The sequence below is a fragment of the Danio aesculapii genome, chromosome 5 (genome assembly GCF_903798145.1).
Source record: "Danio aesculapii chromosome 5, fDanAes4.1, whole genome shotgun sequence".
Classification (NCBI taxonomy): domain Eukaryota; kingdom Metazoa; phylum Chordata; class Actinopteri; order Cypriniformes; family Danionidae; genus Danio; species Danio aesculapii.
This window is the reverse complement of record NC_079439.1, coordinates 21,960,832-21,977,247: the sequence shown is the minus strand read 5'-3', so window position 1 is coordinate 21,977,247 and position 16,416 is coordinate 21,960,832. Positions and strand designations below refer to the sequence as shown.

At 35.7% G+C, this 16,416-nt stretch overlaps 1 protein-coding gene across 1 annotated transcript in view; it reads left to right on the top strand.

Annotated features, from left to right (window-relative positions):
• si:ch211-225b11.4 (thyroid adenoma-associated protein homolog) overlaps positions 1 to 16,416 on the top strand; it is a 37,748-nt gene that overhangs the window by 8,164 nt on the left and 13,168 nt on the right. Inside the window, exons 12-23 of the mRNA XM_056457550.1 lie at positions 239 to 956; positions 3,227 to 3,379; positions 3,566 to 3,675; positions 6,966 to 7,126; positions 7,351 to 7,484; positions 9,451 to 9,609; positions 9,695 to 9,849; positions 11,764 to 11,898; positions 12,008 to 12,112; positions 13,527 to 13,727; positions 13,824 to 13,974; positions 15,201 to 15,435. Of these exons, the coding sequence (XP_056313525.1) occupies positions 239 to 956; positions 3,227 to 3,379; positions 3,566 to 3,675; positions 6,966 to 7,126; positions 7,351 to 7,484; positions 9,451 to 9,609; positions 9,695 to 9,849; positions 11,764 to 11,898; positions 12,008 to 12,112; positions 13,527 to 13,727; positions 13,824 to 13,974; positions 15,201 to 15,435 (2,417 nt within the window). The remainder of the gene's footprint in view (positions 1 to 238; positions 957 to 3,226; positions 3,380 to 3,565; positions 3,676 to 6,965; positions 7,127 to 7,350; positions 7,485 to 9,450; positions 9,610 to 9,694; positions 9,850 to 11,763; positions 11,899 to 12,007; positions 12,113 to 13,526; positions 13,728 to 13,823; positions 13,975 to 15,200; positions 15,436 to 16,416) is intronic.

The window sequence follows — 16,416 nt, the reverse complement described above, 5'->3', positions numbered from 1 at the left end:
AAGTGGCCTATGAGTGTATATTATTATTATACTAAATAACATTAATATGGCAGCACAGTGGCTCAGTGGTTAGCACTGTTACCTCACACCAACAAGGTTGCTGTGCATTAGTAGTTCATATAATAAAATACAAATTATATATATATATATATATATATATATATATATATATATATATATATATATATATATATATATATATATAAATAATTTTTATTTATTTTTTTTTTCCCAAAAGGTTTTGCAACTGTATCCAGCCCTTCCCTCTCACCTCCTTAAATGCCTCTCCACCAATCACCTCTCTCCATGTGCCTCAGAAGTCTACAAGTCCCTTCTCCAGGAACAGAAACGTGAATTTATTACAAGTGCATCCAAAGAAGCCCCGCCCACCGACCAATACTTAGCTAATCAATGGGCTCACCAATGGCAACCAGTCATCCTGGAGGCTTTGACTTCAGAAATAACACTACTTCAAAACAATGCCTCTAGTCATCTCCTGCCAACAACTCTACGCACATTTCCTGGTGCCTTCAACACTCTTTTGTCAGCTCTGAACCCCTCGGCTCCTGGTCACCTTCATGCATGGGCCTGTGTCATGAGTGCACAGCGGGCCACAAGTGGACGTTCACTCTGGGGTGCAGAAAGTTCCCTTTCTCTCCAGACTCTACATCTCGCCCTGTGCTCTCTGGATGACAGTGTCCGACTAGCAGCTTTCAACCTCCTCTGCTGCAGTCCAAAGACTAAAGAAGCCCCATCACAGCTGGAGTATTCAGCTCTCAGAGACTTCATCCCGCTCAATCTTAACTGCGAATCATCTCCGTTTCGCCAGCACCTGCAGGCGGCACTTAGGAAATTCCTGGTCAGAATAAGAGACAGTTGCATGGCAAATATCAAGGGGCGTAATAGTAAAAAAGGGCTGACAGAGGAAGAGGAGGCAGAGCTTAAGCAAGGAGTCGGTGAGGGATTTCTGATTGATTATAAAATGATTTTGCACTTTTTTAAATTATTATTTTTTAGTTATTTATAAAGATGCACAAAGAAATAACATTTACTCCGCATAAAAAATACATAGTCTTACATAATGTATATATTTTAATCAAGTTCCCATTTATTATAGAAAATTAATTAAACCGTTTTATTACATATCTATAATCATTAAAATAAGAGGGTTATCACCTAACATCTTTAGGAATGCAAAAATAATACATTTAAATTCAAATGAGGTGTTGAAACAAATTATTACAAACTACAAAATTTTAACTAAGTTGTATATATATTTTTTATGGCTCTCTTTTTATGGTTCTTTTTTTTTTCTCCCTATTCATTAATTTTATTGAATATTTTTCCCTACTATATTCATTGGGGTGTACTCATTTTTGCACCGTGATTTTAAGTTTTTGAGCTCTATTTTAACGATCTAGGCACAAAGTCTAAAGCGCATGGCGCAAACGCATTAAGGGCATGTCTGAATCTACTTTTGCTATTTTAAGGATGAAAAATATGCTCTGCGCCCTAGTGCATGGTCTAACAGGGTTGTGCTTATTCTCATAATGAGTTATGGATTTGTTTTTAACTATAACGTTAATTAAACCAATCAGTCTCATCTCCCATACGCTTTAAGAGTCAGTCGCGTCACACCATGGTGCATTTGCTATTTAGATGGCGGACTTTATAAGTGGAAAACTGAACACTTCACTAGCGAGAAAACAGCACAAGGATAATAAACGGGCCTCCTTCATTTTTTACTTTCTCCTTTTACTCCTTTTCTTTTCTCCTTTACTTTTGTGTTGTAAGGAAACTCACTTCTTTGAAGACATCTATTAATCTACATATTTAATTTTGTTTAAGCGCAAAGATTTGTTTCAAAACTATTTCTAAATACAGTTCTAATTTCCAACAGACAAATTCATGAACAATAATAATGAAGTGTGAGTTATATTCAAACACACGTCTCCTATTCTTGGGCCCCATGGTGAGGCATTTGTCTCCAAATCCCGACAGGTGGACAAATCTAAACTTGATTTAATTAAAGCAAATATAAAGATGCATATAATAAATAATAATATTACTAATAATAATAACATTATACAAATGCAAATTGTCATGAATAAATTGAAAAAAGCCCCCTGAGATGAAGAAGGCATGGAGGCAGAGGTTTTTATATTTATGTAGAAAAAAAATGTGTAACATTTTAATACTTTCATTTTTTTTCATATGTAAAGATATTTGTGTATTGCTGTACATCCTGTGTGTATTAAGCCAGTGTTTCCCAACCCTGTTCCTGGAGGCACACCAACAGTTCATGTTTTGGATGTCTCCCTCATCTGACCCATTAACTTCAGGTTTTGGAGTCTTTTCTAATGCAGAATTTCACAAACCTGTTCCTGAATGCATGCCAACGGTCCACATTTTCATCCTCTCCCTAATCAAACACACCTGAATCAACTCATCAGAACATTAGAAGAGACTCCAACACCTGAAGTTAATGGGTCAGATGAGGGAGACATCCAAAACATGAACTGTTGGTGTGCCTCCAGGAACAGGGTTGGGAAACACTGTATTAAGCAATGTGTAAGCGTTTGAACCCGGACAGGCACATAACTAATGCTCTGCGCTGGACTTTAGACCAGCTTTCAGTTGGGCAATGGCACATTCTATTTTAGTTCCTCAAAATAGCAGTGCGTCAACAATGTGCCTTAACACACCTTGTTTTTAGACCAGAACACCCATGAGTTCCCAAAGTGATTCAAATGTATTTGCTATTTAAACGACATGGCTCAAAAAGTGAAAGTTACAGTTGCCCTGGTCTGAAAATAGCAACAAATTGCGCCAAACACGTCTTGCGCCTTTTTGCACCGGGTGTATGATAGGGCCCATGGTATTTGATTGCTTACGATTTTGGTACTGACAAATATAATCAAATCCAATTAACCAGATTTGGACAAATGACTTATTGTATTAAAAAAATACAATATTGTATCTTTACTTAAAGAAATTAGCATAATATTAGCAATTAACTACGAGTGGTTACTGAAATTTGAGAAGTTTTCAGCTGATCTCAAAATTCAGCTTTTTTGTAAGAAGCACATTTAATTTGTTTTGCTATAAAACTTTTGACAAATTGTAAAAGATGTGCAGTTGTAGTGGACATTTAATTAGTACTACAGAAGAATCATATTTTTCTTTGGTGAGGTCATGTAAATATTGTTGTGATGCTTTCCCTCAGAGTTTGTTAAGTGGCTCTTCCAGCTTTCCTTGGTTTATTTGAGTCCTGACAGCAGTTACCAGAGGAAGAAGACTGTTCTGCTCCTGCTGTGTGCAGTGCTGGAAACATGCACAGACACCTGGAGTCCTGATAGAAAGAAGGGCCAACCACCTGGTAATGAAACGACTCTGACTATAACAAAAATGTACTGTCATGCATCATTTAGGCAGAAGCATAATATCCCTTGAAGTACCATTGAATGCATATTGTGTTTTTTTTCCCCATTTTATTGATTTATAATTTTTTATTATTTTTTTTAAATGTTAATGATAAATGATAGAGATTGATGTTTTTTTTCAGCCAATATATCTACTCTTATAAACTGGGCTAAAGACAGAGGAAAGTGGGATTTCTTCTCAAAGTCAACGCTGTTAGTCCTGATTGGCTGTTTGGAGGATTCAACCAATGAGGTACAGCTAGATGATTATAAACTATCATTCAAATGTTTCACTTTTCTTAAAGAAATGTGTACTTGTTTTAAACAAGGGTGAATTAAACTCATCAAAAGACACAGTCAAAGCCATTTATAAATGATCAAGCGTTAATATATATTTTAGCAATTAAATTCATTTTATTTTCTATTGTACTTTTTACAATGTATATTGTGCTAAAGCAGCTTAACATAGATGAAGAAAAGCAATCTGAAAACAGTATTTCTAATTGTAAAAGCATTCCAGCATTTCAGACAGAGAGGAGAGTAGTGGTAGAATGCTGTTGTAGTTCCAGGTAAATTAAAACTTAGTTTATTTTAATTTAAATGTCATTGATTCAGTTCAGTTAAATGCATAGTAGCTCCACAGAAGTTCCACCAAAAACAAATGTTCTATTTCACATATTAAAAACTTAATTAAACCAGATCAGACTGGATTTATCAATGAAAGACATGCAATAAATAATATAAGAAAAACCTTAAATTTACAGCAGATTGAAAAAGATAGCAAAACACCCTCAATGCTTCTCAGCTTAGATGCTGAAAAGGCATTTGATAGGGTGGACTGGGTGTTCTTGGAACAGACTTTAAATTACATGGGATTTAATGACACTTTTATTAAATGGGTAATGGTTTTTATTAGAATCCTATATCAAGAGTTTGAGTTAATGGTCATTGTTCAGCATTTTTTAATCTAGGTAGGGGAACTCGTCAGAGAGATGTAATGTCCCCAGTATTATTTGCACTTAGTATTGAACTACTAGCGGAACTAATAAGGAGTAATAGTAGAATACAGGGGATAAAAGACAAAGGAGGAAAGTGTCACAAAATATCGTTATACACAGATGACGTGTTATTATTCATTGAAAACCCTCTTACTTCTATTCCAGCCCTATAAGAATGCCTGAAAGATTATGGATTGGTCTCTGGATACAATGTTAATACAGATAAGTCCGAAGCAATGATGATATTAGGACACTGACCATCACAACTAGACAAAGATATATCTTTTCGATAGTCTAGTAAGTGTTTTGGAGACCTTGGGGTCATCCTTCCGCCTATAGCATCATGTTTATACACAACAAATTACACATGGCTGTTTGATATTATAAAAAAAGACCTAGTTAGATGGGAAATACTACCTCTCTCTATGTTTGTACTATAGAAACAGCGAAAATGAACATACTGCCAAGACTCCTCTTTCTATTTCAATCCCTTCCTGTTTGGATCCCGGTCTCAGCATTTAATAAATTAGAAAAATTGATTACAAAATTCATTTGGCAAAATAAAAGACCAAGAATAAGACCTAAAATACTAATGTCAAATAAAGATAAGGGGGGGCTGAACCTTCCCAATTTTAGGTACTATTATTGGGCTGTTCAGTTGAGGGCTATCACAGCTTGGCTTGGTGTTGTTAAGGAAGCAGGCTGGGTTAGTATTGAACAGAATTCACTTCCTGGAGTGTCTCTGAAAGTCCTGCCATTCTTGGATTTGCTGGCACAAAAGCAAGTGAAAAAAACAAATATATGAATTAAACACACAAAAAAATTGGTTGACCGTATTCCTTGTATAATAGATAGTGTCTTCAGCAGATGGGAAAAGGATGGATTAAAGATAATTAATCAACTTTTTGATGGGGAGACCTTATTATCCTTTTCTCAATTGTCTAACAGATTTACATTGAAATCGAATGATTTCTCTAGATATTTACAACTGCAACACTATATCACAAATCATAAACAATGGTATATAATGAAAAGATCTCCAACAAACATAGAAAAATATTTTATAGATATTATTGAACATGGTCTGCCTACTGAACATAATGTAGCCCATTTATATAGAAAATTAATGCAGGATGAATCTGATGACTCTTATTATATCAAAAGAAATTGTGAATTAGAGTTAAACACTATAATAGAGGATGAAATGTAGGAACAAATACGCACAAGTTGTCATAAGGGTATAAGCAGTAAAATATGGAAGGAGTGTGACTGGAAGATGAAGTTGAGGTTCTTCAGAGTTCCACTAGTGGTCGCCAAATTCAATAGTTCTATACAATTATCACAATGCTGGAGAGATTGTGGAGAAGTGTGGGACTATGTCCACATATTTTGGGAACGTTCCAAAATACAAGTGTATTGACAGGAGGTTAAAAGGGAGTTTAGTAAAGTTTTAGGATACGACATACCAATGCACCCAGTATTTTTTATTATTTTTTTGCTTGATGGCTTCCCCTCTGATCAACCCCTGATCAAATAAAGGGAATTGAATTGAATCAGTTGAGTAAATCTTACCTATTTGCACTACATATATTATTAATAACAGCTAGGAATATAATTACAGTCAACTGGATGAAGACCCTCCGACCTACTTTGACAGAATGGACACAGAGGCTGAAACAGATAGAAATATTTGAGAAAATGATTGCAGATTTGCAGTTGAAATCAGACCTTTTTCAACAGACCTGGGCATTAATCGAAACATACTTACTTGATCTTTGAAAGGCTGTCAGGGGCTTTGTCTTTGTCATAGTTATTGCCTTTATAGTGGAGTTTATTTATTTATTTATCTACCCCCCCCCCCCCCCTTTTTTTTTTTTAATCTGTTACTATTATTTATCTATTATTACAATTTCTATCAATTATTATTTTCTGTCTATTTGTTTCTTTTTTGTGTGATTTGTAAACATTCTAATTAAATGTTATTTGTATACTGTTTATAAAAACTTTAATAAAAACACAGTTAAAAAAACAAATGTTCTGTTTCTTAAATAAATTGTAAAATAGCACTGTTTCTACAAAAATATGAAACATCAGTATTATAAATATTATAAAAAAAACAATTAATATAAATAATACAAACAGTTTTACCACAAATATTAACAAAAGACCATTAAAGCAGCAAGTCAGCATATTAGAATGATTTTTGATGGATCATGTGACTCTAAAGACTCCAACAATGGTGGTTTTAAAAATGCAGCTTTAACATCAAGAATAATTTGCTTTTTTTCTCAAATATATTGACATAAAAACAAAAATGTAAAATTGTAAATTTCTTTCACAACATTACTATTTTTATCATCAAACAAATGAAAAGCAAAATAATCTTTCTTCACAAACAGAATCCAAACTTTTGAACAGTTGAAACCATTGCCCTGGAGTAATTACACTGAAAGGATTTCTTGTATTTGAATATACTTGTATAGTAAGAATAAAGTATCAATTCTATTATGATGAAGTTGTCTGATTTATGATTTCTGTGCTGTAGATTCGTGAGTTGTCTGCAGAGCTGCTTTTCCGATTTTTCCCCTCATCTCTCCCCGATGATGTCACATGTGTGGTGTTCAGCCGAGCAGATCAGCTTCTGCAGAGCCCACGGGTGCAGGAGGCTCAGATGGGGGCACTGATGGTCAAACTACTGCTGCAGAAGTGAGCTACAATTCACGTTTGTTTGTTTTTTTCTTTTAATCATGTCTTTTAAAAGCATTTTATTCTCATCAAGACTGCATCCATTTGATCAAAAATACAGTAAGAACGGTGATATTGTTAAATAAAATTACTGTATTTGATTTAAAACTAATTTGAATATCTTTTTTAAATGCAGTACATTTATGTTAGTTTTGACTTTGACTTTGTTTAATTTTGCATTATAGGGCAGATGGAGTATTTAACCAGGGGGAGAAGCAGTCAGTGAAGCTGATTACATTTCTTCTGTCCAAATTGGAGCAGCATTATCTCACTGCCAGGAGTGACATGTTGCTTGCGGCTCGCACAACACCTGTACATGGTAAGAGCAAACAAAACCAGCATAGAGAAGCTGGATTAGCTGGCTAGCCAGTGAAGTTTTAGTTTAGTTTGCACCAATCTTGGGTTTTAGGTAACATGAGCTCCACTTTAATTATTCTTTATTGCCATGGTACTATGGAGCAGCTGAACTACCTTCATGGTAGTCTTGCGTAGCGAGACCTCAGACCGGCGGCTGAAGTTCTGGGAGCTTTGGCTGTTTTGAATGGTCAAGGCCCAACCACTATGTTGAATGACTGACAGATTAACCAACCAATCATGTTTCATTTTGTGCCACGCCATGTTTGTGGGCATAGAATTATTTTTAGAATATCGGTCCACTTCACATCATTCATTCACAAACGTCTTTAAAGGTTTGATGCATCAGTATTCTAAATGTTCTCTCAGCAAAACATACAGGAAATTGGCAGGACATGTATACAGACTTATTCTGAGATTCGTTCATTATTTTGGTGATGCTTTTCTACAGACTAGGCAGACTGAGATGACAGATGACTGAGTGAACGTTTTTGTTTTATGAAAGCAAGGTTTTGTTGTATTTGTGAGTATCCAGAAAAAACAAATACTGTTTTGAACGATGTCTTTCTCTTATCTTTATGACCAAAATGACAGAATATCTGAAGGTTTTCACCAGTGCTGGGGAAATTTACTTTTGAAATTAATGCATTGCAATATTAAGCTACTCCCCAAAAAAGTAACTAGTTGCGCTACTAAGTTACTTTTTATGGAAAGTGATGCGTTACGTTACTTTTAAGTTACTTTTGGAGTTGCCTTTTCATACCTGACTGAGGCTTGATCTCATTCAGAACTTGCAGGGTGTTTTAAATCTAATTTAATGTGAATAATGTTACCTCCTGAAGTTCTCATGCATGCTATACATACCATAAATACAGATTAACGAAAGTTGAAAGCAATGTGTTTGCTATTTTTGTTTTTTTGTCTTATTAGTTGAGTAAAATCACTGTCCATTGAGACAATCAACTTTTCTTCCATGTGTTCAAAATAATGAGAATACTTCCGTCACAGAAATGTAAGGCTCTGCCATCTTGTTTCTGTCTGTTCCTGCAGGGAGGTCATTCTCTCATTGAGTGTGATTCAACATGATTACACTATATTTAATTCAGCAAATAATATATAAAAAAAATAAAATAATTAATTAATCTAAAAAGTAATTTGAGTTATATTTTTAAAAAAGTAACTCCGATATTAATACTTAATTTTTAAATAATGTGTTACTTTACTCGTTTCTCAGAAAAGTTATATTATTACATAACTCGTGTTACTTGTAATGCATTACCCCAACACTGGTTTTCACTGCCAATAAAAAACGAGAATAAAAGCATACCTGCGTGTTTGTGGACATCATGAATTGAAGCATTTATGCAGTGAATATTGCATACTTTTAATAATCTAGCTTTTAAGTCAAATTGATAAATGCTCATCGTCATAAAGAGATCCTCACAATAACAGACAGTGTGCAGGCAGTAAATCGCTCATTCATTAATATCTCTCAAAGTTATACATTTATTAATGAGCTCTTTTATCAATATAAACATCACAGCTTTTTTATCATCTCAGACTTGTTTACAGCAGAATGATTAAGATTGCTGCACATTCGAATTGCAGAAATCCAGTATATATAAACAAATCAGAAGATGACTGGAAGACCTGCTAATGCGTTTTCGGAAAAGTGTGCCAAATGCATCAGACATTTAGCCAAAGGTCTGTGGGTGGTGCTTGCCATGATGTCTGAGGCTGAGACTACTTTCATGGTACCTAAATCCCAGAATTGGTGCAACTAAACTAAAACATAACTGGCTAGCCAGCTAATCAGGCTTCATGTAAATAAAATCTGATCACCTCTAAGCAAAAGTTTCACACCTAATACTTCTATAAATGTATGCTGGAATAAGACTAATCCATAAATCGAGTGTATTTAATGTCTTCAGGCATTGTAAGTGCTCTGCAGAGGGGTCTGTTGGAGGTGCCAGGGGTCTTACTGGAGTCAATAACCCACAGTGTTGCAGGAGAGCTTGTGTTTTTATTAGAAAAGCTCACTCTGCTTCTGCTAGGTGTGCTTTATGGCAACCAGGACACTGAGGAGAAAGGTACACTAAAACCGAGATCCATTTAGTGATTAAAAATAGGCCTAAAGAGATTTAATAATAAAAGGCATGTTTCTTTTTGTCACAGATGTTCCTCCTTCGTTCTGTGACATGGGGAATGCGATCAGCTCTCTGATTGGTCAGGGTGGAGTCGAGGTGGGGCTTGATTGGGATGGTGAGGAGAATGTGCTGCTGTCTGAGGAACACAGTCTGGTTCTGACCTGCTGCTGGGTCTCCTTGAAGGTAAAGCTCATAAACCATTTATATCAGGTGTGTCAAACTCATTTTAGGTTTAAGTGGTCAATCAGAGAAAATATCCCCTTGTGTGTGCTGAATTATGTTTGATTAAATCATACTTTGCTCAGTTATATTGATTTGCACTATAGCAGACCAAAAACTTTTAATTATCAAAGCTTTATTTTATTTTACTTTATTTTATTTTGACCTCTATGGTATTCACCTAATTCTCCGCATATGAGCGACCGCAGCCATTTGAATCTTTTTGGCTCAAGACTTCCGCTCTCATTCACTTCTATTCATTTTTAGACATTAAAAACAGCCCATTTTGCTGCTTGATGTTGCAAACTGATATTTTCTTATTACATTATTCTATTTTGTCTGTATAGTCATGAACACACTTGTTTGTAGAGTAAGTAGTTTAACTATTTTCTGCCATTTATTATTCCCAGTCATTTCTCCCATAGGCCACAGCATTGAAAGTTCTAAAACAATTGCAAAAACCATAATCATTACACGACTTTTAATCTGATTTATTGCGTCAGTGACACATGCCAGTAATGTCAGTAACACATGCCACTAATGTCAGTAGGCCTAAATGTCACTAATGTCAGTGACGCATGCCACTAATATCAGTAGGCCTAAATGTCACTAATGTCAATGACACATGCCACTGATGTCAGTGATCTTGTGACATGTGCCAGTAGGTGTCAGTATATCCACGTTATAAGCTCATTAATCTTCATTAAGTTTCTCCTTGCTTTAATATTTAAAAATGATTAAGCAAATGACACCTATTATCTTACATGCATATATGTTATGCATTAACAACATGCATTTTATTATGACTTTATAAAGCATATTATTTAAAATACCTTAAAATGAAAATAAGTTAAATGATAAAATAAATTAATGAATTAACAAACATAGAGAAGTCCATATTGTAGCCAACAAAGGAACCGTTACGATGCAGAAATATACGGCACAACAGATAAGTGTAACCTCTCCGTTACACAAGCATGCCACAATAAATTTGACTGACATGTACTGTCAAATGACTAAATATTACGGAAGTATGACTACGAATACGTAAAATAAATGCTTTTAAATGAAAACATTGTGGAGTAGTCCAGCAGATAAACTAACTTGTGATGCAATAAATCAGATTAAAAGTTGCGTAATGATTAAATATGGTTTTGCGCGTGTTGATATAGTCATTAAGCTTCGCGCAACACTCTGAGTGACACATGACACTACACATGCCACTACCGAATGACACATGACAGTGAAAACCGGACGTGCCACCGGAAGTGTCACTACACTCAGTGGCATCTGTACGTCAGATGTCGTGTCAGTTCATGTTAAAACTGCCTCTCCTAATTTGCTTGTTTAGGCCTTAGATAAATATATATGATATTAAACACTAGGTGGCTACAAGTATCAAGACAAGGCTACTGATCTTTATCAAACGATATATAATAATATTAGTAAAAATTTGACAAGGCTCATTTGCCACTATATTTTGAATTATGGAGTTGTTTTAACAGCATTTGTTTTAGGTTTTGTCACCCATAGATTGCTTTCAGCCTGTCAATATAAGTTTTTACAAACAGATTGACATACTCAATAATATTACACTGTGGTAATTTTGTTTAACCGACAGTTACAGTGTCATAACAATTTATTAATATTGCAAACCTCTAGCTACATTTTCCATCCAAAGCTGTCTGGTGCATCTTAGATACATCTTGGCATTTTAGATATTTCAGTTTTCCAAATAACCTTTTTTGTTTGTTTCATAGTATTGTCTGAATTATCTCTAAGATTTGATGCTTTTTGAATGCTCTCTTTTTGAGCCTTGTGATCATCAGCATTATTATGAATAACTAAGATATCCATGAGTTTCTACTTTCCTTGAAGGAAATTGGTACTTTTCTGGGCTCTCTGGTGGAGAGAATCCAATCACTTCACTGTGAGGAGCTGAGACTGGATGTGGAGGAGCTCAGGACGGCTTCCAAAGTCTTTAAAGACATCATTCTGAAATGTAGACACTGGGTGAGCACAGTTCATGCTGAAATAAATCAGATTTGTGCATTTCATGGTGACGTCCCAAAGCTCTTTTTTTCAACTTGTGTGTTTGTTTGTGTTTCTCTTCCTCCATCAGGGGGCAGTGGAGGGCTGCTGTGTGGGCTTCACCAAGTTCTGCAGGGCTCTGTTGAGCAGCTCTGATCCAGACATCCGGCAGATCCCTTCACTTATGCTACAACAGGTGAGGGTGAGGTTATTTTACTTAACCAGGGATTCAAGAGACTTTGATAGCAATATCAATACCTTTTGTACTTTTTGTTATTTTATAAGAGGTAGATAAAGGCCCAATCCCAATTCTGTTTATAGCCCTTCCCGTTGGCTCTTGAAACAGAGTGTGAAGGGCAAGGAAATTTACCCCTAAGAAATTGGACAGCACTACAACACCCGCACACGTCATCATATGTCGTCACAAGCTCGTCACAGTTGTTCTTTTTTGGTATTTATCTTCAGGAAATCACTGAATGAAGCAATACCATGTTATCAAAATAATATAATGTGGATCGTTATAAGATCGTAACTGTATTGTGCGTTTACACCGTGGCCATATTTATCTATGCAAACACAAGAAAACAGCATTAACATTATACCAGACACTGTAAAAAGGTCATTTCCAGCCACTAGATTTTTCTGACTGGATATTCACGTGTCATCGAGTGTCAGATGTGTAAGCATGTTATGGGACTACTATACTGGAGTTATTATTATGGATTATATTATGGATTGCCCTATTATGGATTGCAAAATTTAACGGGTTTTTTTTGTTTTGTTTTGTTTTTAAAAGCATGACGGTAAAACACAAACATCATTATGAGTGTATTAAAACATTTGCTTGCTTGCTTGTAAAAATTCTTAATAATGCCAAAAAATACTAATCTGAGCATCTCCTGACTTGCGTGTGCAGTCATGTTGCCATTGTAGCTGATGTATTCTATTCTAATTTTCGTACCCCTTGGTTTATAGTGTGGTATTTCAAGGGCTATCTAGCCCTACAACTTCAAGCTAAAAAGAATAGGGACGCTGATTCCCCCTCATGTGAACACGCAAAACGAGGTGTAGGGGAAGGGCTAAGGGGTAGAATTGGAATTGGGCATAAAAAAAATAAAAATAAATAAATAAATTAAGTATTGCATGCCAAATGTTCATTAGTTAAATAGCTATTCATATTTTTATTTTAGTTTTTTAGTTAATTTTTGTGAAAGTCTATACCAAACTCGTTCCTCGAAGGGCCAGTGTCCTATTTTAAGGTTTTCTGGGATTTATTTTATTTTATTTAGACCAAAAACTTTAAATCATCAAAGCATTGCTTTATTTATTTTATTTTATTATTGAAGTGAATTGACGTGAGTTTTGTCAAGCATTTGTTTATATTAGAATGAATATCAAAGCATTGCTTTCTGCGTTTATTGTTTTACATTTTAATTTATTTTATCAAGACCAAAATTTTTCAATCATTGAAGCATTGCTTTATGCATTTACTTTATTTTATTATTAATATTATCGATATCACAATGAATCTTGAACATGTATAGAATTGAAATAGAACATCTGATCCATCCCAGTGCACACACAGAAGAGTGCTCTCTCTTGTCCCCCAGGGCCTTTCTGTTCTCCAGTCTCCCCGCAGTACATCGGTTACACGACGTGCCGCTGGTTTACCCATGCTGATTTTGGGTGTCTTAGCTGCTGAAGACTCCAGCAAATCTCGCCCTTTGTTGGCCCACACCATAAACACCCTACTGGACACAGCCAAAGCTCCTCTGCCCTCAGACTGGGACCAAACTCTCGACTTACCACAGGCACATCAGCAATCTACATATTAAATACACCTTTAAATTTTATTAAATATGAAAGTGGTAGTGTCTCTAACAGATATGTTTGTCATTTTGTGATAGGTGTGTGCTGTTCACACTCTTCAGGCACTGGTGAAGGGCTCCAGTCTGGGTGTAGCTGTTCTTCAGTTCACCTCTGCAATGGCTGTTCTGTCGCTTACCTTACTCCGCTCGGCATGCTGGGCCATGAGGAACGCAGCCCTGCAGCTCTACAGTATGATCCGCTCATACTCATTTTTATCGATGCACTGATCAGATTTTTTTTTCATGGTTAATTTCGATTGCAAGTTATTTTACAAACAAATAGGGTATATGCCGAGCTAGTGTTGTTCCCATACTGATAAACTTATGGTGACCTGTTATTGAGAGTTTTTTCCATTTTATACAGTTCCTTTTACAGCATGGATGTTGTAATGTAATTAAAATACAATCAGTTAAATAGACTTTGGCATTCATTTAGTTGTAAGCGTAAAACGAGACAAAAAGCCGTTTACTCGCACGCACCCATCAGAATGGGCAGGCTAGCGCAGAAGCTCCATTGAATATACTGGGGCAAAATAAATGCTCATATTATAAAGACATGGCGGGGAAAATGTAATTTAATGCAGTGCTTCTTGTAAAATCTCAGACCCACTTTATATCAGATATCACTCAGCCGGTGGAGATCGCTGATTTTTAAAGAAAACAGACCTTGAATGCACCGATTTTTGCAGTGGCATACAGTTCACCGGAAGCGCCTAACCCAGGTTACTGGCAAATTAAAAGTACTTTTAGCATACTTCAGCATATACCCCATTGGCCAATTCAATACCCTTTTTAATTATTTTATTTTATTACAAAATATAAAGTAAAAACACAACTATTAGACTTTAGCTTTGCTTAATGCTGCTTAAATTTAAGTAGTATTTATTTTTAGGTGCTTATAGAACAGCAGAAAAATAATCGTAATTGTTAATATACATTATTCAGAAATATACATTTCTGAAGACAGTGGGTTTACTTTATAAATACTTTTATAAAACCTGTTATCTCCATATCAGTATTTAATCCTTTCTTCTATGTATTTCACTCATTACAAACAGTGATCTCTCTGTCTCTCACACTGTATCCCATTTCATATTTCTGCCAGAAGTTTTTCACACACAGCTGGAATCCACGCACAGATTCAAAAGGGGCCGATCACACAAAGCGTGCTTTTCTGTTCTCCACGAACACGAGGTGCACCGCACTGCTTTTTTTTGTTGTTGACAAGAAGAAGTGCGCTGCCCTTTTTATGTTGTTACGCAACCACTGAATCTGTGGTGTATTGTGTGTATGCGTTGCTGTAGATGTTGTTATTATTGTAATATTAGCAGAAACTGCAAAACGATCAAGAATTAAGTCGAGACCTTGTAAATTTGGAGCAAAGCTTTATGTTTACATCTGTCATACTATTCTCAGGCTCTCTCTGCACAAGGATGTTGGGTCAACAGCCGGCTGGTGAAGGTTCCAGTCATTCTGGCATGTCTGCTGCTTCCTTTTTTAACCTCTATCCAGCCCTACAGTGCTTCCTCCAGGGGGCGCTGGAAACTGCAGCTAATGACCTCCATGATGCCACGCTCCTTCTACATCCGGCCCTCTACCCTGTGCTCACTCTGCTTTCCAAGTTACAGCCTGGTGCTGAGGAACAAACACGGTACTAATTAATATTTATTTACTTTTAATAAATATTTGATTTTGAATACCTGAAATTGTGCATAATACAGTAGTTTGTATAACAATTATATTATTAACTTCATACTAGTTATACGACTGACATTAAATCTTTGCAATCATGACATGTTATGAATGTGAATGAGATTTAATGCATGCTTATAGCAACTGTCATTAAGTGTAATTCACTCAGTTATGACATTTCATATGCAAAGAAGACATTGTTATTATGTTCATTCATTCATTCATTCATTCATTTTCTTTTCAGCTTAGTCCCTTTATTAATCAGGGGTTGCCAAAGCAGAATGAACCACCAACTTATCCAGCATATGTTTTATGCAGTGGATGCATTTCCAGCCACAACCCAACACTGGGAAACACCTATACATTATTGCATTCTCACACATACACTATGGCCAATTTAGCTTATTCAGTTTACCTCTACCGCATGTCTTTGTACTGTGGGGGAAACCCACGCCAACACGGGGAAAACATGCAAACTCCACACACAAATGCTAACTGACCCAGCTGGGGCTCAAACCAGCGACCTTCTGGCTATGGGGTGATCGTGCTACCCACTACGCTATCTTGACGCCCGTTATTACGACTTGGCATAAGCAAATATATAACAACCTTATTGTCATGACAACTTCATATTACCAAGACGACTATACTTGTCATAAATCTGTCATAAACATGATTTTCATGAAGCCATTATGAATATGTCATTAATCTTTTAACGGCATCATTAATCTATTTATTTTTTACCTCAACTACAGTAGTACAAGCTAAATTTGTTATTAAAATATCATTAAATATTAATGACGCTGTTAGAGAAATGACACTTTTGACGACAAATACAGTTTGTTCCACAGAAAAGGTGATCAGGAAAATATTCATGCACAGTTATAATGCCTCATGACAGTCATGTTTATGACTGATTTATGACAATATTATGTTGTCT